The 25,000-nt window shown below is 44.2% G+C and overlaps 1 protein-coding gene across 5 annotated transcripts in view; it reads left to right on the plus strand.

Moving 5' to 3' along the window:
- The window catches only part of kif26ba (kinesin family member 26Ba), a 90,963-nt gene that overhangs the window by 33,863 nt on the left and 32,100 nt on the right, over window positions 1-25,000 (plus strand). For all 5 annotated transcript variants that reach the window (XM_072688922.1, XM_072688925.1, XM_072688926.1 and 2 more), the window contains exons 4-5: window positions 5,915-6,084; window positions 18,421-18,604. In XM_072688922.1, the coding sequence (XP_072545023.1) occupies window positions 5,915-6,084; window positions 18,421-18,604 (354 nt within the window). The remainder of the gene's footprint in view (window positions 1-5,914; window positions 6,085-18,420; window positions 18,605-25,000) is intronic.

Raw genomic sequence — 25,000 nt, forward strand, 5'->3', positions numbered from 1 at the left:
TGTGTTCAGTGTGAGTTTGTGTTCAGTGTGAGTGTGTGTTCAGTGTGGGTGTGAGTTTGTGTTCAGTGTGAGTGTGTGTTCAGTGTGGGTGTGAGTGTGTGTTCAGTGTGAGTGTGTGTTCAGTGTGGGTGTGAGTGTGTGTTCAGTGTGAGTGTGTGTTCATGTGGGTGTGAGTGTGTGTTCAGTGTGAGTGTGTGTTCAGTGTGGGTGTGAGTGTGTGTTCAGTGTGAGTGTGTGTTCAGTGTGGGTGTGAGTGTGTGTTCAGTGTGAGTGTGTGTTCAGTGTGGGTGTGTGTTCAGTGTGAGTGTGTGTTCAGTGTGGGTGTGAGTGTGTGTTCAGTGTGAGTGTGTGTTCAGTGTGTGTTCAGTGTGATTAGAAAGAGAATCCTCAGTGGAGTAAGTTGACCGGTTTGAACTGGTTCAGCAGTGGTAATCGACTCACTGTTCTGAAGCAGAATTGATTTGGTTGTTTTACTGGAGGTTCAGTTGGTTCAACACGAATCAGTTCCCCTTTAAACCAGTTCAGCAGTTTAAACCAGTTCACCAGTTTAAACCAGTTTAGACCAGTTTAAACCAGTTCAGCAGTTTAAACCAGTTTAAACCAGTTCAGCAGTCCTGCTTCTTCGGCTCACTTCTCAGAGCACCACACTTCTGAGTCTGATGAAAAGCTACGACACACCAGAGAGCGTCTGACCAGCAGCTGAAGAGTATAAACTTTACAGCAGTGTGTTAATAATAACGGCCTGTAGGGGGGGGTTATGAGCGCACTGATTTTTTATTGTCTTTTAGAAAAACACATTATAATTAACAGCGTTCCAAACAGCTCGTTATAAAGTGTGTAACGAGTCTGATTTCCCTCTTTCTGTTTACACTGTATTCTTTACAGCCAGGACATCTACACCATACTGCCAGAGAACTGTAGCAGAACGGCACTGAACCGTTTGAGTTAAATCAGTGTTAAATCAGACTGTGGAATCAGACTGTGTTGAATCAGGCTGTGTTGAATCAGACTGTATTGAATCAGACTGTATTGAATCAGACTGTATTGAATCAGACTGTGTAATCAGACTGTATTGAATCAGACTGTATTGAATCAGGCTGTATTGAATCAGACTGTATTGAATCAGGCTGTGTTGAATCAGACTGTACTGAATCAGACTGTATTGAATCAGACTGTACTGAATCAGACTGTATTGAATCAGACTGTATTGAATCAGGCTGTGTTGAATCAGACTGTATTGTATCAGACTGTATTGAATCAGACTGTATTGAATCAGATTGTGTTAAATCAGACTGTACTGAATCAGGCTGTGTTGAATCAGACTACTGAATCAGGCTGTGTTGAATCAGGCTGTGTTGAATCAGGCTGTATTGAATCAGGCTGTATTGAATCAGACTGTATTGAATCAGGCTGTATTGAATCAGATTGTGTTAAATCAGACTGTACTGAATCAGGCTGTGTTGAATCAGACTACTGAATCAGGCTGTATTGAATCAGACTGTATTGAATCAGACTGTATTGAATCAGGCTGTATTGAATCAGATTGTGTTAAATCAGACTGTACTGAATCAGGCTGTGTTGAATCAGACTACTGAATCAGACTGTATTGAATCAGACTGTACTGAATCAGGCTGTGTTGAATCAGGCTGTGTTGAATCAGGCTGTATTGAATCAGGCTGTGTTGAATCAGGCTGTATTGAATCAGGCTGTATTGAATCAGACTGTATTGAATCAGGCTGTATTGAATCAGACAGTTGAGTTCAGAGCTGAACTGAATGGGTGTTTCTGTGTCTGATCACAGTGAGCCGCTAATAAACACAGACATTGGTTCACGATCCTGGTTTAAATGACTCCAAGCTCGGGCTCTGGGTATAAAGTGTGTAACACTGCCGTCGTGTGATGGGACCACACACACACACACACACACACTGAACCCTGAGATGGCGTTTACAGCCCAGCGTTAATGACCTCGGCTCCAGCCAGGATGGGAAAACAGGACGGATGAATGCGGTAATTCAGATCAGCCCTTTCAGTGTAATGGAGTATAAACACTGCAGGACTGGAGGCAGAGTGGAGGTGCTGTTCGGCTGACGGAGGAGAAGAGTGGTTCCCTTTTTCTGGGGCAGGTTAGAAACCAGCAGGGAAGGACTGACCATCGGGAACTGGGGCACTGAGTCTGTTAGCCATGCCATCGGTCCTCCAGCGGAGAGGAGAAGAAGCTGATTCAGTGCCGTTAGAGAATAATCAGTGTTCAGTTTATTTACAGTGACAAACACTGCTATTAGCTGTTAGCTGTTAGCATTACAAACACAGTGCTAACATTAAAGACTGTGGCTGTGTCCCAACTGTGCACTACGCACTAATACTATAAGCTGTATACTAATATTAATAGTACAGGTTCTGCAGACTAGTACACTAAATATTAACATACTAACCCGTTTCATACTAACAGGAAGTGATGAAGGGTTGCTATGCCAGCATACTGTAGATGACACTTCTGTTCGGAGGAGCTGTTCTGAACATCTACAAATACAAATTTATTTGTACAGTAATTAGTAAAAGACAAGAAATCAACAACATAAGAAGACATGAAAATCTAAGACCCCCAGTGAGCAGCCAAAGACCACCATGCAGGAGAACCTCCCTCAGAGCTGGAGGAAGAAACCTTGGGAGGAACCAAGACTCACAAGGGGGACCCGACCCGTCCTCCTCTGATCAGAACTATTTATTAATTATTGATAAAAGTCTCTGAACCACCGAGACCGATCTACTGGTCAGGGGTGCGGATCATAGTAAAGATGGTCAGAGTAATGATGGGTAATGGTGGTAATAATAACAACACACTAATATAATAATAATAATAATAATAATAATAGCAAATAGTTCAGGGTGGTAATAAGGCAGTTAGTAGTGGCAGGAGGGTGGCAGCTGGTCTGACGCAGGTAGAGGGGACCTCAGCGGTCAGTCTTCCAGCAGGTCGGGCTGGGTGGTCATTTACTGGGAGGTAAAGACAGAGTTAGTTCTGAGAGGAATTTTATAAAGATCAGTGAATGTTGATCAGTATCAGAGTGTGTCTGACGACTCCGGCAGGTCTGACTATAACAGTCTAATTAAAAGGAGAGAGCCAGAAGGTAACACAGACACGGGAGCTCCCTGAAACACCAGCATCTATCTGCTCCACCGTCCACAAACCTGAGTGATGGTGTGTAAGCAGCGAGACGACAGCTCCAGCATTTCAGTGTACTACAATTCCCTGTGTCCTCGAACCCCTGGACCTGCAGCCCTTATCTAAGAAACATTAATTACCAAAAGCTGAACTAAACAGATGAGTTTCAGCCTAGATTTAAAGATTAAGACTGTGTCTGAGTCCCCAACATTATCTGGAAGGTTATTCCAGAGCTGGGGGGCTTTATAAGAAAAGGCTCTTCCCCCTGCTGAGGTTTTCTGAATTTTGGGAATGAGTAAGAGGCCAGCACCCTGAGATCTAAGTAGTCTTGATGGTTCGTAATATACTATAAGATCCTGCAGGTACTCAGGAGCGAGGCCATGTAGGGCTTTATATGTTAATAGAAGAATTCATGAGGGCTTTCCTCCAGCAACACAACTTCAGTCAATTAACAGTAACACTGCAGAGAACCATGGGGTTCCCCACTGCAGTTTCTAGGCTGGTAAAGAAGGTCTGTGGCCTCTGAAACCCCAAACAGGGTGTGAGGGTTAAAGCTGCACTGAGGATTCCTGAGCTGTGAGGACGTTCATGCTGGTTTTATAAGCAGACATTGTGTGTGTGTGTATAAGTGAGTGCTTATACGATGCTGTTTCCTGCATAAACAAACAGCTGTAATGTGCCGAGTTCTGTTGTAGATAATATAACATCTGCCATTCAGACAGAGACCTAAGACTGTAGCTCCGCCTCCTCAGTGTACATCACAATACCAAATATATTAATAGAGTATTATTAATTAGACCCTAATGAGAGACTGTAGTGCCACCTACCTGCAGTACTAAAAACAGGTACTTTCTGGCTAACAGTGGAACCCTTATTAGTGCTTTACCAGGCAAGACCCTTTTAGAGGATTTTTGGTAAAGGCACCGGGATATCGATAACAAGGTTGTGGGTTCGATTCCCGGGCTCGGCAAGCTGCCACTGTTGGGCCCTTGAGCAAGGCCCTTCACCCTCTCTGCTGCCCGGGCGCTGGAGTTGGCTGCCCACCGCTCTGGGTGTGTGTGTGTGCTCACTGCCCCTTGTGCACTAGTGTGTGTGAGTGTGTGTGTGTGTGTGTGTTCACTACCACAGATGGGTTAAATGCAGAGGACACATTTCGCTGTACAGTGTGCAGTGTGCAGTGACAAATACATGCACCTTTACCTTTACCTTTAAATCTTGACAGAACCATTCCAACTCAAAGAACCCTTAAAATGTTCATTTTTCTTAAGGGTTCCACTTCTGTTACGAGTTAAAGAACTTCAGAAATTGAGTGCAGGCAGAGAAATATTAATGCATTTAAGATGTTCTTTGAGTTATTGTGGTTCTATACGGAACTATCACTGAAGAACCCTTTTTATGGGTGTAGTCTTCAGAAGGGTTCCCACTTCAGAAGAATGAAGATCAGATCTGTGATGATTCTAAAGTTTGTTTTAAATCAGTTCCATTAATTAAACAATCAGATTCACTTTAACTAATGAACCCAGGGGGCGCTGTTTGTGCATCTGTTTGTGCATCTCCGTGTCGCTGTGTTCAGTGTTTGTAAGCTGAGTGTCGGTCACAGTTCTGTTGGTGAGAGCAGTCCAGCTGAGTTCAGCAGAGGTCAGAGAGACAGGGTGAGCTTCAGGCTGTACCGGGTCAGTCAGTACCTTCCCGTCTGCTGGATTATCATCAGATCAGACATTCGGGACGTTTCTGCTGTGGGTAATCGGACCAGACAGACTGGATGGAGATCTGATTGACAGCTCGCATGAGAAGAATCTAAACCTGGCCTTGTGAGCTCAGGTCCATTAGTGCTGATGGAGGCTGTATTTATAACTGCTCTAGTGCTCTTAGTGCCTCCACTGCCTCACAAAATGGACACAGAGGGACCTTAAACACACACACACACACACAATCTCTCTCTCTCACACACACACACACACACACACACTCACACCCACACACCAATGCTAAAAACCACACCGGCACATTCAGAGTCACTCCCATATTTCTTTAAGTGGTCCCTTTATGGGGACCTGATGTTTTTGTCCACATATCACTTGAGGCCCCTGTGACATGACTGTGGAAACAGTTTGTTGTCCCCACAATGCGGTGATTACCAGAACACACACACACACACACACACACACACACACAGGCCTGCTCATTCTCTCTGGCGGTCAGGCTTATCTCTGGTCCACTCTGCTGCTGTTAAAGACTCCTCAGTAAACACTCCACACCAGACGGCTGCCTTTCCTCCACGGGGCGCTCCTGCCCTTTTTTGGGTTGCAGTTTGAGAGTGTGTGTGTGTGTGTGTGAGTGTTTACACAGTCGAGACTCAGGCTGAGTGTCCGGATTGTTTCCAAACCCGCTCTAAGTGGTTCTAGCAGCGGGTTTAGCTGTGGGCTCTTAGTCGTGTGCTGGTTTCCAGTGCTTGGTTTGACCCTCAGTACGGTCAAGCTGCCCCCCCACCCCACCCCATCCCCCAAGGCCCTTAGTGTCAGAGCCGAGGACGGCGAGAACCATAACATCAAAAACAACACCTCAACCCTTCCGACAGCAGGCCGGAGCTCCACGCTGCTCTAGAACAGCACCGGTTCTCAGTTCTCTGAGTGATTTTAAACAACGTTTATCTGATTTAATAAAATCAGCTTAACACAACAAGCTGTGTTCCTCTTCGGTTCTCCGTGTTCTAGATCATGTGTTCTGACTCTGCTGTTCTGTTTGCAGGTGTCTCCGATGGTGACGGAGGGAAGCAGGGAGGGTCTGACCGAAGCTACGTTGAACCGCTTTAACACAGAGCGTCCAGCGGCCCACAGCAGCCCCACCCCTGCCCCACAAACCCCGCCCACAACAGCACCCTCTAGTGGAACCTCTGCTGCAGCCTCGTTCTTCGCCAGGTGAGACCCAGAATCAGATCACTCCGTTCTCACATCAGCCCTAAAGTAAAAAATTTACACCGTTTTCACTAATTAGCCAAGACATGTTGAATAAGTAATAATAGCTTGTAGCCCACAGTTAGCACTGGAGCTACGAGGCTAATGTAACTCTCCTTTTAATGTTCAGACTCCTGCTTTAATGTTCAGACTCCTGCTTTAATGTTTACACTTTGGCTTTAATGTTCAGACTCCTGCTTTAATGTTTATAATCCTGCTTTAATGTTCAGACTCCTGCTTTAATGTTTACACTTTGGCTTTAATGTCTAGACTCCTGCTTTAATGTTCAGACTCCTGCTTTAATGTTCAGACTTCTGCTTTAATGTCCAGATTCCTGCTTTAATGTTTAGACTTCAGCTTTAATGTTTATACTCCTGCTTTAATGTCCAGACTCCTGCTTTATTGTTCAGACTCCTGCTTTAATGTTTACACTTTGGCTTTAATGTCCAGACTCCTGCTTTAATGTCCAGACTGCTGCTTTAATGTCCAGACTGCTGCTTTAATGTTCAGACTCCTGCTTTAATGTTTAGACTTTGGCTTTAATGTCCAGACTCCTGCTATAATGTTCAGACTCCTGCTTTAATGTTCAGACTCCTGCTTTAATGTTTACACTTTGGCTTTAATGTCCAGACTCCTGCTATAATGTTCAGACTCCTGCTTTAATGTTCAGACTCCTGCTTTAATGTTTAGACTTTGGCTTTAATGTCCAGACTCCTGCTATAATGTCCAGACTCCTGCTTTAATGTTCAGACTCCTGCTTTAATGTTCAGACTCCTGCTTTAATGTCCAGACTCCTGCTTTAATGTCCAGACTCCTGTTTTAATGTTCAGACTCCTGCTTTAATGTTTACACCTTGGCTTTAATGTCCAGACTCCTGCTTTAATGTTCAGACTCCTGCTTTAATGTTTAGACTTCTGCTTTAATGTTCAGACTCCTGCTTTAATGTTCAGACTCCTGCTTTAATGTTTACACTTTGGCTTTAATGTCCAGACTCCTGCTTTAATGTCCAGACTCCTGCTTTAATGTTTACACTTTGGCTTTAATGTTCAGACTCCTGCTTTAATGCTTTAATGTTTACACTTTGGCTTTAATGTCCAGACTCCTGCTTTAATGTTCAGACTCCTGCTTTAATGTTTAGACTTCTGCTTTAATGTTCAGACTCCTGCTTTAATGTTCAGACTCCTGCTTTAATGTTTACACTTTGGCTTTAATGTCCAGACTCCTGCTTTAATGTCCAGACTCCTGCTTTAATGTTTACACTTTGGCTTTAATGTTCAGACTCCTGCTTTAATGCTTTAATGTTCAGACTCCTGCTTTAATGTTTAGACTCCTGCTTTAATGTTCAGACTCCTGCTTTAATGTCCAGACTCCTGCTTTAATGTTTACACTTTGGCTTTAATGTCCAGACTCCTGCTTTAATGTCCAGACTCCTGCTTTAATGTTTAGACTCCTGCTTTAATGTTCAGACTCCTGCTTTAATGTCCAGTCTCCTGCTTTAATGTTCAGACTCCTGCTTTAATGTTTACACTTTGGCTTTAATGTCCAGACTCCTGCTATAATGTCCAGACTCTTGCTTTAATGTCCAGACTCCTGTTTTAATGTTCAGACTCCTGCTTTAATGTTTACACTTTGGCTTTAATGTTCAGACTCCTGCTTTAATGTCCAGACTCCTGCTTTAATGTTTGGACTCCTGCTTTAATGTTTAGACTCCTGCTTTAATGTTCAGACTCCTGCTTTAATGTCCAGTCTCCTGCTTTAATGTTCAGACTCCTGCTTTAATGTTTACACTTTGGCTTTAATGTCCAGACTCCTGCTATAATGTCCAGACTCTTGCTTAAATGTTCAGACTCCTGCTTTAATGTTTACACTTTGGCTTTAATGTCCAGACTCCTGCTTTAATGTTCAGACTCCTGCTTTAATGTCCAGACTCTTGCTTTAATGTCCAGACTCCTGTTTTAATGTTCAGACTCCTGCTTTAATGTTTACACTTTGGCTTTAATGTTCAGACTCCTGCTTTAATGTCCAGACTCCTGCTTTAATGTTTGGACTCCTGCTTTAATGTTTAGACTCCTGCTTTAATGTTCAGACTCCTGCTTTAATGTCCAGTCTCCTGCTTTAATGTTCAGACTCCTGCTTTAATGTTTACACTTTGGCTTTAATGTCCAGACTCCTGCTATAATGTCCAGACTCTTGCTTAAATGTTCAGACTCCTGCTTTAATGTTTACACTTTGGCTTTAATGTCCAGACTCCTGCTTTAATGTTCAGACTCCTGCTTTAATGTCCAGACTCCTGCTTTAATGTTTGGACTCCTGCTTTAATGTCCGGACTCCTGCTTTAATGTCCAGACTCCTGCTTTAATGTCCAGACTCCTGTTTTAATGTTCAGACTCCTGCTTTAATGTTTACACTTTGGCTTTAATGTTCAGACTCCTGCTTTAATGTTCAGACTCCTGATTTAATGTTTACACTTTGGCTTTAATGTCCAGACTCCTGCTTTAATGTCCAGACTCCTGCTTTAATGTTCAGACTCCTGCTTTAATGTTTACACTTTGGCTTTAATGTTCAGACTCCTGCTTTAATGTTTAGACTCCTGCTTTAATGTTCAGACTCCTACTTTAATGTTTACACTTTGGCTTTAATGTCCAGACTCCTGCTTTAATGTCCAGACTCCTGCTTTAATGTTCAGACTCCTGCTTTAATGTTTAGACTCCTGCTTTAATGTTCAGACTCCTGCTTCAATGTTTACACTTTGGCTTTAATGTCCAGACTCCTGCTGTAATGTTCAGACTCCTGCTTTAATGTCCAGACTCCTGCTTTAATGTTCAGACTCCTGCTTTAATGTTTAGACTCCTGCTTTAATGTTTAGACTTCTGCTTTAATGTTTAGACTCCTGCTTTAATGTTCAGACTCCTGCTTTAATGTTTACACTCCTGCTTTAATGTTCAGACTCCTGCTTTAATGTCCAGACTTCTGCTTTAATGTTCAGACTCCTGCTTTAATGTTCAGACTCCTGCTTTAATGTTTACACTTTGGCTTTAATGTCCAGACTCCTGCTATAATGTCCAGACTCTTGCTTTAATGTTCAGACTCCTGCTTTAATGTTCAGACTCCTGCTTTAATGTTTACACTTTGGCTTTAATGTCCAGACTCCTGCCTTAATGTTGAGACTCCTGCATTAATGTCCAGACTCCCGCTTTAATGTTTAGACTCCTGCTTTAATGTTTGGACTCCTGCTTTAATGTCCAGACTCCTGCTTTAATGTTTAGACTTCTGCTTTAATGTTCAGACTCCTGCTGTAATGTTTACACTTTGGCTTTAATGTTCAGACTACTGCTTTAATGTTCAGACTCCTGCTTTAATGTCCAGACTCCTGCTTTAATGTTTAGACTTCTGCTTTAATGTTCAGACTCCTGCTTTATTGTCAGACTCCTGCTTTAATGTCCAGACTCCTGCTTTAATGTTTAGACTTCTGCTTTAATGTCCAGACTCCTGCTTTAATGTTTATACTCCTGCTTTAGTGTTCAGACTCCTGCTGTAATGTTTAGACTTCTGCTTTAATGTTCAGACTCCTGCTTTAATGTTCAGACTCCTGCTTTAATGTCCAGACTCCTGCTTTAATGTTTAGACTTCAGCTTTAATGTCCAGACTCCTGCTTTAATGTTTAGACTTCTGCTTTAATGTTCAGACTCCTGCTTTATTGTCAGACTCCTGCTTTAATGTCCAGACTCCTGCTTTAATGTTTAGACTTCTGCTTTAATGTCCAGACTCCTGCTTTAATGTTTATACTCCTGCTTTAGTGTTCAGACTCCTGCTTTAATGTTTATACTCCTGCTTTAGTGTTCAGACTCCTGCTGTAATGTTTAGACTTCTGCTTTAATGTCCAGACTCCTGCTTTAATGTTTATACTCCTGCTTTAGTGTTCAGACTCCTGCTGTAATGTTTACACTTTGGCTTTAATGTTCAGACTCCTGCTTTAATGTTCAGGCGTGTTTTACTGTGTGAGGGAATTAGAGAACCCTCTGCTGTGTCGCTGAAGCTGTGTGTTCTGATGGAATGTGAGTGCAGAGTTTGGGAATGATGTTTGCCAGAATGCAGACAGAGCGATGATGATGCTGATGATGAGGGTGATGATGATGATGATGAGGAAGACGGTGATTCAGTGCTTGTCCTGACGTTGTCTCTGGTTATTTGGGTATGAGGGGGTGCAGCCTTGCTGTGGGGGAATGGCTGTGGGGGAAATAGAGAGAGAGAGAGAGAGAGAGAGTGTTAGTGAGTGTAATGGGCTGTGATGGTCCCACTGTCCTCAGCGCCGGGCAGCACTCCCCTCAGCCTCACTGTGACTGACCTCTTTCTCAGACTCGGCCGATACCTCACTGATGGCTGTTCTGAAAGCAGCTGAGGAACACGGCCCTCGTTTCTTTCCAGACCTCCAGTGTGGAGCGGAGCTCGTGTGGGTCAGTTATGGCACTTATGGGTCAATTTAGGCCCTTGTGGGTCAGTTATAGCTCGTGTGGGTCAGTTATGGCACTTATGGGTCAATTTAGGCGCTTGTGGGTCGGTTATGGGAAAGGTAAGTGTACTGTGCTCCAAAACCGACTGGCTGTAGGAGGTTCATTGACCCACAGTCACCAGATTAAATACTGGAACATACACATGGTCAGAATGGCTTTGACCTGTTTGACCTTTGTGAAGGTGACTGTGTAACTACAGTAGACGCATCTGGATAATGATGTAATAGAGCATGGTGTGTGTGTGTGTGTGAGCTGTGCTGCTGGGAGTCTCATAAATCACCCAGTTTTATTTATAACTGCAGCAGCAGAGCTGATCACTTCATCCTGCTCTCTCTCTCTCTCTCTCTCTCTCTCTCTCATACTAGTTTATACTGGTCTGGTGTCAGTCTGATGCTGGTTGACCAGCATACCAGTGCAAAACGCAGCATGTTCTGGTTTATACTGGTTTTGCTGGTGACCAGTATTTCAGTGTGATGTGATTTAAATGATGAAGACTGATGTTGGTTAGATGCTGGTCAGAAGTGTGTAGGGGAGAGTCTCTGGAGGAAGCTGCTGGGAACACACTGCTGATGCTGGATTTTACACTGAGCACTTAGAACACTTTTCAGCCAATCAGATCGCGTGGGCGGAGCTTTCTGTGTGGCACAGATTGCTCAGCTGCGCTGGTTTGAGCTCTTCATCACAGGCAACAGCGGTTGATAAACCTTCCCAGTGGAACCTGTTCAGTTCTGCAGGACGACAGGCGCTGAAGTTGTGCTCTAAATCCATACTGAAGAAGCGCTCCGTCTCCGCTCGGCTCAGACGCTGTCAACCTTTCCATACGGTCTGGATCTGAGTGTGCGGGATTTGCTGCTTGTAGCGTAGTGCTAAACACTAATCTCACACTGAGCAAGGGAACACTGCAGGCCTAGTGTCCACTTACCCAGAAACACCTTTATTACTGTCCTGGAGTTCTGCCCGCTTCACCTGTACTCCAGTCCTCCAGTCCTCATCCACACTTCGACCTCCAGCAGGTCTGACCACTGGAGCACTGCACACTCTCTCTTTGCCACCGTCTCGCAGTCAGGTTTCAGCTCATGCACATTCCAGGATTACTCGTATTACAGAGGGGCCGATCTAGTGTTGGGAGTCTTGCCCAAGGACTCTTATTAGTGTAGCACAGCACAGTCACCCAGACCGGGAATCGAACCCTGGTCTCCCACATGGTGTAATAACCCACTGGCAGGTAGTGGTGTTACCTGTTGCGCCACACTGACCACTGAGCTTGCCTCTCAGCGTGTCTCACTGACGTCTTGGCTGGCAGCTGATTACCTTAAACTCAACCCCTGCAAGACCAAGCTGCTGCACATCCCTGGACACTGTGATCCTGCCTGATCTCCATCTGCAGAAGCACAAGCCCGGGTGTAGTCATGGATGATCAGTTCTCGTTCTCGACTCTGACTCGGTCCTGCAGATTTCTCCTTTACAAGTTCAGCCATGTACCTCCTCTGCTGCGCTCTCTTCACTGGCTTCCTGAAGCTGCCTGAAGACTGAAGAAGCAGGACAGTCCTTCTACACACACAATTCAGCCATGCAAACGTCCTCCAACAGCTCTGCACTGTACCCGGTCCTCTACATGTAGAAACACTTACTGAAACATCAGGTTTTCCCCAGAAAGAGCTCTCAGTAGCACGTGGCCTCTCTTCTTCTGTTGCTGCAGATGATTTGACTTACTGTAGCCATCTGGTGGCAGGAGTACTGAACTACTAGAGTTTAGCAGTGTAAACATTTTCAACATGCTTCTTTACCTTCAGATGATTCTGAATCTCTCAGCACGTCCAAAAAAAGCGTGTCCTTTAGGAGAGGCTCAAAGCGCAAATTACCTTCAGACTGTAGGGGGAGCCCAGGAGCAGGAAATGCTCATTTTTCACAGTGCTTCTTTAAAGCAGCAATTCAATGAAAATCAGAGTATCAGTATTGATCTCTGACCCAGATTCAGTTAATTAGCCAAGACATGTTGGGGATCTGAAGTGTGCTTCTTCAGGGTTAAGGGGGCGGGGATTGTTATCGCTGGTTTGGTTCTACACAGAAGAATTCCATTCGGACTGTGGACCGATTACACACTTTCTAACCTCACTCTTCTGAACAGCAGAACCTCGCTTCATCCGTTTATCACTGCTCCTCATTTTGCTCAGAGTCAAACTCAGATCAGCTCTCTGGAGTCTCGGCATTTCCCCTCAGGAGCTCCTGCACACAAGGAGACGTTCTCCCAGAGAAGGTTTTAGCCGTGCTGGTGGGGTGGTGGTCATCTATCATCCTGACCTCACTAACACTCTTGTCACTGAATGTAATCAAATCCTCACAGCAATGTTTCTCCAGAATCTAGTAGAAAGTCTTCTTCTCTGGACAGTAGAGACAGTTACTCCAACAGAAGCAGGAGAAACTCTCTTAATCCTCTTGATTTCAGAAGAGACAATGATTGAACAGGTGTCCCAATACTTTTGTCCGTAAAGTGTACTACTGACTTTACATGAAGTCAGTTTTGCCTCCAGTCTTTTCTTCTGCTGTGTCAACATACACACTCCGGCCTGCTGCTGGTCCTACATTGTTGCTTGTGTGTGCGGAAAGTGTGTGTGTGTGTGTGTGAGTGTGTGTGTGTGTGTGGAGGAGTGAGCTGGGTGTGATTTATGGCGTTCCGGCTCTCCTGGAGCGGACGCACTCCGCCACGCCACGCCACAGCACCAAGAGGAACCGGCCGTAAATCTGTGGCTTTATGGGGAGAACAGCCATGTGTGTGTGAGAGTGTGTGTCCTGCAGCCTGACAGGTAATGAGTCTTCTTACGGAAGAGCACACACACACACACACACACACACACCTGTTCCTCATTTCTCCTCAGTCTGTCTGAACAGGGCAGGATTGTTTTATGGGTCAGAGGTCGTGACCTCTCGTTATCGGCCTCATGGTGGAAGTAGCTGCTGGGGTCACTTCATTCATACAGCACCTCGCTCGCCCAGGCGACAGGAGCATCCTCAGCACTAAGCAGCAGTAGAGGTGCAGAACTCCAGCTGCCTGGACCCGAGTTCTGCACCTCTAAACGCTACCAACAGTTCACAGCCTACACGTCAGACTGGCCCTGTCTGCCCCAGTCTGAGTCAGGGGGCAGCCAGCGCCCCCTACGGGCCTGGACGACTTTTCAGTGGCAGTAGTCTGTGCCCTGACCACCTGACTCACTCAGCTGTGTCATCCTGCTGTAGGCTCTCTCTCTCTCTCTCTCTCTCTCTCTCTCGTTCTCTCTCTCTCTGACTTCATGCCAGAGAGAAGCTCATTCTGAGTCAGACTCAGAGTTTGTTTCCCAAGCAGGGATGAAGTTTAGTTCTGGACTACATTTTACATTCAACAGAAAGTCTCCATCACTTCCTGCTTATCAGCTTACAGTTTAAAGATCAGTTTCCGGATCAGCTTAAAGATCAGTTTGAAGATCAGTTTGAAGATCAGTTTAAACATCAGTTTAAAGATCAGTTTGAAGATCAGTTTGAAGATCAGTTTGAAGATCAGTTTAAACATCAGTTTGAAGATCAGTTTGAAGATCAGTTTAAAGATCAGTTTGAAGATCAGTTTGAAGATCAGTTTAAACATCAGTTTGAAGATCAGTTTAAACATCAGTTTGAAGATCAGTTTAAAGATCAGTTTGAAGATCAGTTTGAAGATCAGTTTAAACATCAGTTTGAAGATCAGTTTAAAGATCAGTTTGAAGATCAGTTTGAAGATCAGTTTAAACATCAGTTTGAAGATCAGTTTAAACATCAGTTTGAAGATCAGTTTAAAGATCAGTTTGAAGATCAGTTTAAACATCAGTTTGAAGATCAGTTTAAACATCAGTTTGAAGATCAGTTTAAAGATCAGTTTGAAGATCAGTTTGAAGATAAGTTTGAAGATCAGTTTGAAGATCAGTTTAAACATCAGTTTGAAGATCAGTTTGAAGATCAGTTTAAAGATCAGTTTAAAGATCAGTTTGAAGATCAGTTTAAACATCAGTTTGAAGATCAGTTTAAACATCAGTTTGAAGATCAGTTTAAACATCAGTTTGAAGATCAGTTTGAAGATCAGTTTAAACATCAGTTTGAAGATCAGTTTAAACATCAGTTTGAAGATCAGTTTAAAGATCAGTTTGAAGATCAGTTTAAAGATCAGTTTGAAGATCAGTTTAAAGATCAGTTTGAAGATCAGTTTAAACATCAGTTTGAAGATCAGTTTAAACATCAGTTTGAAGATCAGTTTGAAGATCAGTTTAAACATCAGTTTGAAGATCAGTTTAAACATCAGTTTTGGAAGGTTTTCTGAGTATAAACTTTTGGTTTCTAGATAAACCTTTCAGTAGAGTGTTCTTTAGAGAACCCATTCTGTAAATATGTATGTATGTATGTATGTGTGGGTGAGGAGAACATTTTTAAATGTAAAGAACCTCAACTGAACCTTCAGATTGGAATAGAGGCAGTTTCCCCGCAGGAGAGCTGGTACAGTTCCTGCGAGACCAGCAGGATCCTAATGTATAGAAAGTGGAGAAACACAGTGAGGGTTCTAGATCACAGCCAGCAGAGCTTTTAGAGAGAAGCAGGGAACCCTGCTCGTGGGCGGAGTCAGAGGGGCTGTGTTCTGATCCCCTGAGCCGGGGGAGTGTCCGTTTTAGAGACAGATGCAGTGGGGCCGGTCGCTCACACTGAGGACATCACGTCCTGATTAACGGGACTCTGATGTGAGCGCAGGTGTAAAAACGCAGCGGCCGAACATTAACAGTAGGGGAACCTGGTACCGTCCCGAGTGTAAAAGCACTGGGTGATAAGTGGGAGGACTAATAGCTGGGTCTGAAGTGAACCCCCCCTTCATCTCCATCCTCTCCGCTGCTCAGAAAGCTCACCCCAGTACCCCTGACCCCTGCGTCTGACCTCTGAACTTGTTGCTGGGGATCAGCTGCTTCTCATTCTCTGTCCCTTTTAGCTTAAAAGGCAGAGGAATCTTCATCACCTTCAATGCTTTCATCACCTTCATCACCTTCAATGCTTTCATCACCTTCATCACCTTCAATGCTTTCATCACCTTCATCACCTTCAATGCCTTCATCACCTTCATCACCTTTAATGCCTTCATCACCTTCATCACCTTTAATGCCTTCATGACTGCAGAACAGATTTACGACAGGTGTAAGTGGTTCTCCTGTAGAGGGTTCTGTTCAGAAACAGTCCGAGAGCCGCTCTGCTTTAACCCTCATTAATAAGGCAAGGTTATGAAAACCAGCATAGAGAGCAGCTTACACAATAAATGGACAAAAGTATTGGGACATACACACATTACACCTGGATCAGTTTCTGAATGCTTTCAAGCTTAGCTGCAGCAGAGCCATCCAGGTAGTTGGAACAAAATCCTGATACTTCCTGGACCTGGATTAAACTCTGGGTACTAAAGTACTGACTCTAATAGAAGGGCTTTGGCTGGGTCTGGTCATTAGCACGGTGAGGTGCTGACCCCTCCAGCCTCGCGCTCTGAAGCTGCTCCTAAGTAAACCTGCAGCATATGGAGACGGAGCTCACTGAAAGCTTTGTGGGGTGTTTGGTGTGTGTGACTGTGCGGTGTGTGTGTGTGTGTGTGTGTGTGTGTGTGCTCACAGTTTAAATTGTAGCTTGCCTACAGCTGCTATTTAGGCTACAGTTCTACAGTGGAGGTTCTAGATAAGCTCCCCCAGTCAGAACTGTTCTACAGTGGAGGTTCTAGATAAGCTCCCCAGTCAGAGCTGTTCTACAGTGGAGGTTCTAGATAAGCTCCCCCAGTCAGAGCTGTTCTACAGTGGAGGTTCTAGATAAGCTCCCCCAGTCAGAGCTTGAGTTCTACAGTGGAGGTTCTAGATAAGCTCCCCCAGTCAGAGCTGTGGTTCTACAGTGGAGGTTCTAGATAACTTCACCCAGTCAGAGCTGGAGTTCTACAGTGGAGGTTCTAGATAAGCTCCCCCAGTCAGAGCTGGTGTTCTACAGTGGAGGTTCTAGATAAGCTCCCCCAGTCAGAGCTGTGGTTCTACAGTGGAGGTGAAGGGAAGCAGACGTCTGAAGCTCTAATAAAAGCTCCTCACAGAAAGTTCTTCACCTAATGGTGATGAAGACGCTGCCTGATGCCTGAGACACTGTTCTACCAGAGTTCTGAGAAGAGTTCGGCTCTAGAACCTGCTTTTAAAATCAGATCATTAAAATGGTGGAGGGATACATGCTGCAGGGCTTTAATCATGTAGTCCTTGTTTGTTTCCAGTAGATAAAACTTAAACCCGCCACGTCTGAGATTTTATATGCGAATGACCTGAAGGTAACATCTCAGACCAGGGTAACACATGGTTAAAGGAGAGCTCCATCCTTTTTTTAAGTTCTCCTCATGACTCTGCTCATAACTGTGTGAGCTGAGTCGGGGGTTCGGTGTGAAACTGAGCCTCACAAACCAGAAACCGGTTGCCATGACTACAACACAGATACAGCCCATAATTTATCTCCTATCCAAACCCACCAGTGCAGCTACACGAGTCTTCTGAGTTTTATATGGAATGATGATGATGATGATGATGATGAGGGTAAAACAGTGGAGAGTCTCAGCTAATGCCGTTCTCTTTAGGGACTACTTTCTGTAGCCGCACTACACCCTGCAGATTAGTTCTGAGTCCTGTCTGCAGCCTGTGAAGTAAGGAGTTGATGGAATGTGTGTGAGTGTGAGTGTGTGAGTGTGTCCACACTCTCCAATCTCTCCACACTCTCCACACATACGTCACACTGCACACACCCCACTCTCCACTCTTCACACACTCCACACACTCCTACAAACCTTCCTGTTGTGTTTTAGAGTGTTGTAGTATTTGAGGAGTGGGTTTGGGGGGCTGTGGACCTGTGCTGGTGCTGTAGAGTGCTCTGTAGAGAGTGAGCTGTGTGTGACTCTCCTGAAGTGTTTGACGTCTCCAAATGATGAGAGCTGTTTACTAAAACCTCAGATATGTAAATATTACCAATAACAGGAGTCATCATTATCCAGCGTCCACTGTGAATTACTCTGCCCAGACAAAGCACAGCGCGGGGTGTGGTGTGTGTCGGGGTTTCTGACTCTGTTTGACTCACTGTTATCTAGAACTTAAAAATCCTTTAAGATCTCCTCCAGCTAGGCCTCTGATGCAGATCTTTAGAATGTGTGTATGTGTGTGTGTGTGTGTGTGCTGGTATTGAGTGTGTACTAATGTGTGCTGGGTCTGTGTGATCAATACTCTTTTCATGCTAATGGTAAGTGTGTGTGACGGGGTGGTTACAGTATTGACTGTTTCTGCTTCTGCACTTTTCTGCTCACTCTCAGTGACTCAGTGCGAGCGGTCAGGTCCAGTTCTTCACCTGACTGATCAGAGGGGAGTGAGCAGAACAGAGGACAATAGCAGGGCTGGGCTACGCTAGGCTAGGCTATGCTATGCTAATAAATAGTAAATAGTAACAAGGTGGCCAAAAGTGAGCCAGCATGAATGAGTGGGTGGAGGTGAGCAGGTGTAGGTGAGTACCTAAAGGTGAGTGGCTGTAGATGACTGTATGACAGTAATTACAGGTGAGTGGCCATAGGTGCTGAGCTGGTGAGTTGTTATAGATGAGTGACTGTAGGATCAGTACCATAGGTGAGTGGCCATAGGTGACCATAGGGCATTGCTAGGTTTGCGCTAGTTGAGTGGTCATAGGTGACTGTGAGTGAGGGGCCGCAGGTTCATCACCAGACTGTTCTCAAATACAGACTGTTTTTGTTTCTCCTCAGAGCGGCACAGAAGCTGAACCTCTCCTCTAAGAAGAAGAAGCAGCGTCCAGCGCCCCCTGTAGTGTGTGACCCTCCGCTCTTCCCCACCAATTTCAGTGGAATCTTGCAGGTTTCCCCGCCCCCAGCCCCGCCCTGTTTGCTCCGAGCCATCAGCAAGGTTCGAGACAACCCTGGCCTGGGCAAGGTGAGCAATCTTATCTCACTACCTTAACACCTGCTCATATACCTGCTGATATATCTGCCCATATACCTGCTGATATATCTGTTCATATACCTGCTGATATATCTGCCCATATACCTGCTGATATATCTGCTCATATACCTGCTGATATACCTGCTGATATATCTGCTCATATACCTGCTCATATACCTGCTCATATACCTGTTCATATACCTGCTGATATACCTGCTGATATATCTGCTCATATACCTGCTCATATACCTGTTCATATACCTGCTGATATATCTATTCATATACCTGCTCATATACCTGCTGATATATCTGCTCATATACCTGCTGATATATCTGCTCATATACCTGCTGATATATCTGTTCATATACCTGCTGATATATCTGCCCATATACCTGCTGATATATCTGCTCATATACCTGCTGATATATCTGTTCATATACCTGCTCATATACCTGCTCATATACCTGCTCATATACCTGCTGATATATCTGCCCATATACCTGCTGATATATCTGCTCATATACCTGCTCATATACCTGTTCATATACCTGTTCATATACCTGCTCATATACCTGCTCATATACCTGCTGATATATCTGTTCATATACCTGCTGATATATCTGCCCATATACCTGCTGATATATCTGCTCATATACCTGCTGATATATCTGCTCATATACCTGCTCATATACCTGCTCATAAACCTGCTGATATACCTGCTGATTAACCTGCTGATATATCTGCTCATATACCTGCTGATATATCTGTTCATATACCTGCTCATATACCTGCTCATAAACCTGCTGATATATCTGCTGATATATCTGCTCATATACCTGCTCATATACCTGCTCATATACCTGCTGATATATCTGCTCATATACCTGCTCATATACCTGCTCATATACCTGCTCATAAACCTGCTGATATATCTGTTCATATACCTGCTCATATACCTGTTCATATACCTGCTCATAAACCTGCTTACATACCTGCTGACATACCTGCTGATATACCTGCTGATATACCTGCTGACATACCTGCTGATATATCTGCTCATATACCTGCTCATATACCTGCTCATATACCTGCTGATATACCTGCTCATAAACCTGCTGATATATCTGTTCATATACCTGCTGATATATCTGTTCATATACCTGCTCATAAACCTGCTTACATACCTGCTGACATACCTGCTGATATACCTGCTGATTAACCTGCTGATATACCTGCTGATATACCTGCTGACATACCTGCTGATATACCTGCTGATTAACCTGCTGATATACCTGCTGATTAACCTGCTGATATACCTGCTGATATACCTGCTGACATACCTGCTGATATACCTGCTGATTAACCTGCTGATATACCTGCTCATATATCTGTTCATATACCTGCTGATATGAGGAATGAGCAGTTCACTCAGAACACTACATTTACATTTACATTTATGGCATTTAGCAGACGCTCTTATCAAAAGCAACTTACAAGATTACCTGTATTACAGAGGAGGGTCAGTGTAGTGTTAGGAGTCCTGCCCAGGGACTCTTGTTGGTGTAGAGCAGCACAGTCACCCAGACCAGGAATCGAACCCCAGTCTCCCACATGGTGTGGCAGCTCAGTGGCAGGTAGTGGTGTTATCTGTTGCGCCACACCAACCACTTTAGGTGCTATATACTTTAGGTGCTATATACACACACACTAGGTGCTATATAGGTGCTTTCTATCAATCCAAAGAACCCAGGCAAAGAACCATTGCAGCATCCAGTGTTCTATATAGAACCGTTACCATTAGAGCGCACACCTAGCGGTTCTAATCTTCACCTTCCTGGTAACCCGTGCTTGTAACCTGTGCTTACCTGAGCTTTCTTCAGTAATGGAGATCCAGACACCGGGATAAGATCCTGTAGTCTTCTTTGATCTTCTGCTCATCTAGAACTCTCTAATCTCCTCAGAATGTTCTCTGGTCTAAATTAACACATCAGATCCCGTCTGACCAGAGGCACTGAATGAAGGGGGTCTTTTATCTAGAACAGGGGAACTTGTTAAATGACTGACTGTCCTCATTAAGACAGATTTACATTTTTACTCTAAACGAATGAGTTAGACGTTTCACCAAACCAGAAGGACTAGAAGTTAGAGTGTGTGTTATGCAGTGTGTGGGGCCATATGGGGCGGATGCAGTGTGTGACAGTAGAGAGTGTGTGTGTGTGCGTGTGTGTGTGTGTGTGTAGGATGGTGTAGATGCTGCAGGCTGTACTGAGATCCGCTGAGGAGGAAGAGGAACTGAACTACAACACACTGCCTTTGATCAGGTGCTGTGTGTTAGAGTGAGTTTGTGAGTGTGTGTGTAAGTGTGTGTAAGTGTGTGAGTGTGTGTGTAAGTGTGTGAGAGTGTGTGAGAGTGTAACTGAGTTATTAACATGCTGCAGGCTTTCCTTTCCTGGGTCTCGGGTTCTAACAGTTTAGCAGCAGTGTGTCCTGACTGAAGTTCTCTCCATGATAACACACACACTCCTCGGCGGCAATGCCTGGGGTCCAAGCACTGTATAAGAGCACGTGGCAGTTGTTGCAGTTTTGAAACCTGTCCTCCAGGCTTGGTGTGAGTTTGTGAAGATGCTGACAGGTTTAGGGAGGAGGGTGGGGTTGTTGGAGAGGTGCAGTGGGTGGTGGTCTGATGGCTGGTGATCAGAACAATATCAGTTCAGTTCATCCAGCTCAAGCTTGCTTTTATTGGAGTGTTTTTTTAGTTTTTGGTGAAACTAGGGTTAGATCAGTGGATTCGATCTGTGTCAGGATGAAGAGCTCTATGTACCAGACTTCTCAATCCTTTGCTGGCCATTCTTTACTGAAATCTGATGGCTATTAGAGGCCGTGTCTGGTGATTGGTTGAATGCCCTATATAAACTGAGGAGTATGTTTTTAGTTCTAGCATCCAGTAGAAAACATTGGCCCTGATAGTGCTGAAAACATTCTTCATAATCCACATCCTAAAGTTCCATTCGTCTCGGACACTCTAAAGCATGTGCTGTAAAAGATGGAGTTAATTCAGCTTTTTCTGTTTTAGGTTCACATTCAAGTGCTACAAGTTAACTGTGCTGTTATACACTGCTGTTATACACTGCTGTTATACAGTGCTGGTTTACTCTGCTGTTATACACTGCTGTTATACAGTGCTGGTTTACACTGCTGTTATACACTGCTGTTATACAGTGCTGTTATACACTGCTGTTATACAGTGCTGGTTTACTCTGCTGTTATACACTGCTGTTATACAGTGCTGGTTTACTCTGCTGTTATACACTGCTGTTATACAGTGCTGTTATACACTGCTGTTATACAGTGCTGGTTTACACTGCTGTTATACACTGCTGTTATACAGTGCTGGTTTACACTGCTGTTATACACTGCTGTTATACACTGCTGTTATACACTGCGGTTATACACTGCTGTTATACACTGCTGTTATACAGTGCTGTTATACACTGCTGTTATACACTGCGGTTATACACTGCTGTTATACACTGCTGTTATACACTGCGGTTATACACTGCTGTTATACACTGCTGTTATACACTGCTGTTATACAGTGCTGTTATACACTGCTGTTATACACTGCTGTTATACACTGCGGTTATACACTGCTGTTATACACTGCTGTTATACACTGCTGTTATACAGTGCTGTTATACAGTGCTGTTAGACAGTGCTGTTATACAGTGCTGTTATACACTGCTGTTATACAGTGCTGTTATACACTGCGGTTATACACTGCTGTTATACACTGCTGTTATACAGTGCTGTTATACACTGCTGTTATACACTGCTGTTATACACTGCGGTTATACACTGCTGTTATACACTGCTGTTATACACTGCTGTTATACAGTGCTGTTATACAGTGCTGTTAGACAGTGCTGTTATACAGTGCTGTTATACACTGCTGTTATACAGTACTGTTATACACTGCTGTTATACACTGCTGTTATACACTGCTGTTATACAGTGATTTATTATAGACATGTTCACACTGATGGGGCAAAGAAACCGGTTTATTTGTAGAAAAACGGTTGTGCAGTGTGTGTGTGTGTGTGAGAGAGAGAGAGCAGGAATTTGTGTGTGTGTGTGTGTGTGTGTATGTGTGTGTGTTTAGGCAGTAGTCAGGCTCTTTGCTCAGAGCAGCCGAGACTGAAGAGGCTCATCTGTGTTTGGACTCAAGCAGCGCCAGTGCTGGCACACACACTGCTATTCACACCAGCCTCACACACACACACACACACACACACACACACAGTGCCAGAGATACGCCCTCAGGGAGTCTCTCTGAAATCAGTTTAATTATGTTTTTTCTGACCAACATAAACACATTAACCCTTTCAGCTCTCACACTGTCTGTTTCCAATAAAGTGGCCAGTGAGCAGCAGTAAGTGTGATGGTTAAAATATGATAATAATGGAGGGTTCTGGAATCAGCTGAAGATCAGAGTTTGGATCAGGTTCATCGTATTAATCAGAATGTGCTCTGAGCAGCGGCTGCGGGAGCGTGTGCAGTTCTGGATCATGGAGGATCTGCACTGCACACAGGACCACTTTCAGCTCCCCAAACCCTTTAATGTTTTTTAAATAAGTATTTTCATAATTGAGATATGAGTGTAAATAACCTTTGATGGAGAGGTTCTGCATTAATTAGGGTTTCCTTCCAGAACCGAGCGTCTCAGGAAGTAGCTCTTTTTCCGGGTGGTTTTAATCCTAATTAAGAGTTTTTAGCTTTTACACTTTTGGCTTTTAATTTGTTGCTGATAATGAGGCTGTGTGTATCAGACTGAGCTGTGTGTGTGTGTGTGTGTGTGTGTGTGTGATTTCCTGGCCGCTGAGGCTCATTAGCTGCTGAACAGGAGGGGGGGGGGTGGGGGGATGGTGGGGTCCTGAATGGAAATGGTGGGATTTGTGTTGGAGAAATGTCGCCGTGTCCGAGACCGGCCTGCTGCTGTGGCCTTTACAGAACCGGGCCGTTCTGAGAGGCGGTGATGAAGCTACACACAGACACAGCGTCTGCAGCGGGGTCCGAGTGTCCCCACACACTGATCAGACACACAGACCGCCTGAGCTGGAGATCTGCTCTCAGATAGTGTTCAGTGTAGCAGTGTTCAGTATTCAGTGTTCAGTGTAGCAGTATTCAGTATTCAGTATAGCAGTGTTCAGTGTAGCAGTATTCAGTGTAGCAGTGTTCAGTATTCAGTGTTCAGTGTAGCAGTATTCAGTATTCAGTATAGCAGTGTTCAGTGTAGCAGTATTCAGTGTAGCAGTGTTCAGTATTCAGTGTAACAGTATTCAGTGTAGCAGTGTTCAGTATTCAGTGTAACAGTATTCAGTGTAGCAGTGTTCAGTGTAGCAGTGTTCAGTATTCAGTGTTCAGTGTAGCAGTGTTCAGTATTCAGTATAGCAGTGTTCGGTATTCAGTATAGCAGTGTTCAGTATAGCAGTGTTCAGTGTTCAGTATTCAGTATAGCAGTGTTCAGTATTCAGTATAGCAGTGTTCAGTATAGCAGTGTTCAGTGTTCAGTATTCAGTATAGCAGTGTTCAGTATTCAGTGTAGCAGTGTTCAGTATTCAGTGTTCAGTGTTCAGTGTAGCAGTGTTCAGTGTAGCAGTGTTCAGTATAGCAGTGTTCAGTGTAGCAGTGTTCAGTGTAGCAGTGTTCAGTATTCAGTATAGCAGTGTTCAGTGTTCAGTATTCAGTGTTCAGTGTAGCAGTGTTCAGTATTTAGTGTAGCAGTGTTCAGTGTAGCAGTGTTCAGTATTTAGTGTAGCAGTGTTCAGTGTAGCAGTGTTCAGTATTCAGTGTTCAGTGTAGCAGTGTTCAGTATTCAGTATAGCAGTGTTCAGTGTTCAGTATTCAGTGTTCAGTGTAGCAGTGTTCAGTATTCAGTGTAGCAGTGTTCAGTGTTCAGTGTAGCAGGGTTCAGTATTCAGTATAGCAGTGTTCAGTATTCAGTGTTCAGTATAGCAGTGTTCAGTGTTCAGTATTCAGTGTAGCAGTGTTCAGTATTCAGTATTCAGTATAGCAGTGTTCAGTATTCAGTGTTCAGTGTAGCAGTGTTCAGTATTTAGTGTAGCAGTGTTCAGTATTCAGTGTTCAGTGTAGCAGTGTTCAGTATTTAGTGTAGCAGTGTTCAGTGTAGCAGTGTTCAGTATTCAGTGTTCAGTGTAGCAGTGTTCAGTATTTAGTGTAGCAGTGTTCAGTGTAGCAGTGTTCAGTATTCAGTGTTCAGTGTAGCAGTGTTCAGTGTTCAGTATTCAGTGTTCAGTGTAGCAGTATTCAGTGTAGCAGTGTTCAGTATTCAGTGTTCAGTATAGCAGTGTTCAGTATTCAGTGTTCAG

This window comes from Salminus brasiliensis, chromosome 10, assembly GCF_030463535.1.
Source record: "Salminus brasiliensis chromosome 10, fSalBra1.hap2, whole genome shotgun sequence".
NCBI classification, from domain to species: Eukaryota; Metazoa; Chordata; class Actinopteri; order Characiformes; family Bryconidae; genus Salminus; species Salminus brasiliensis.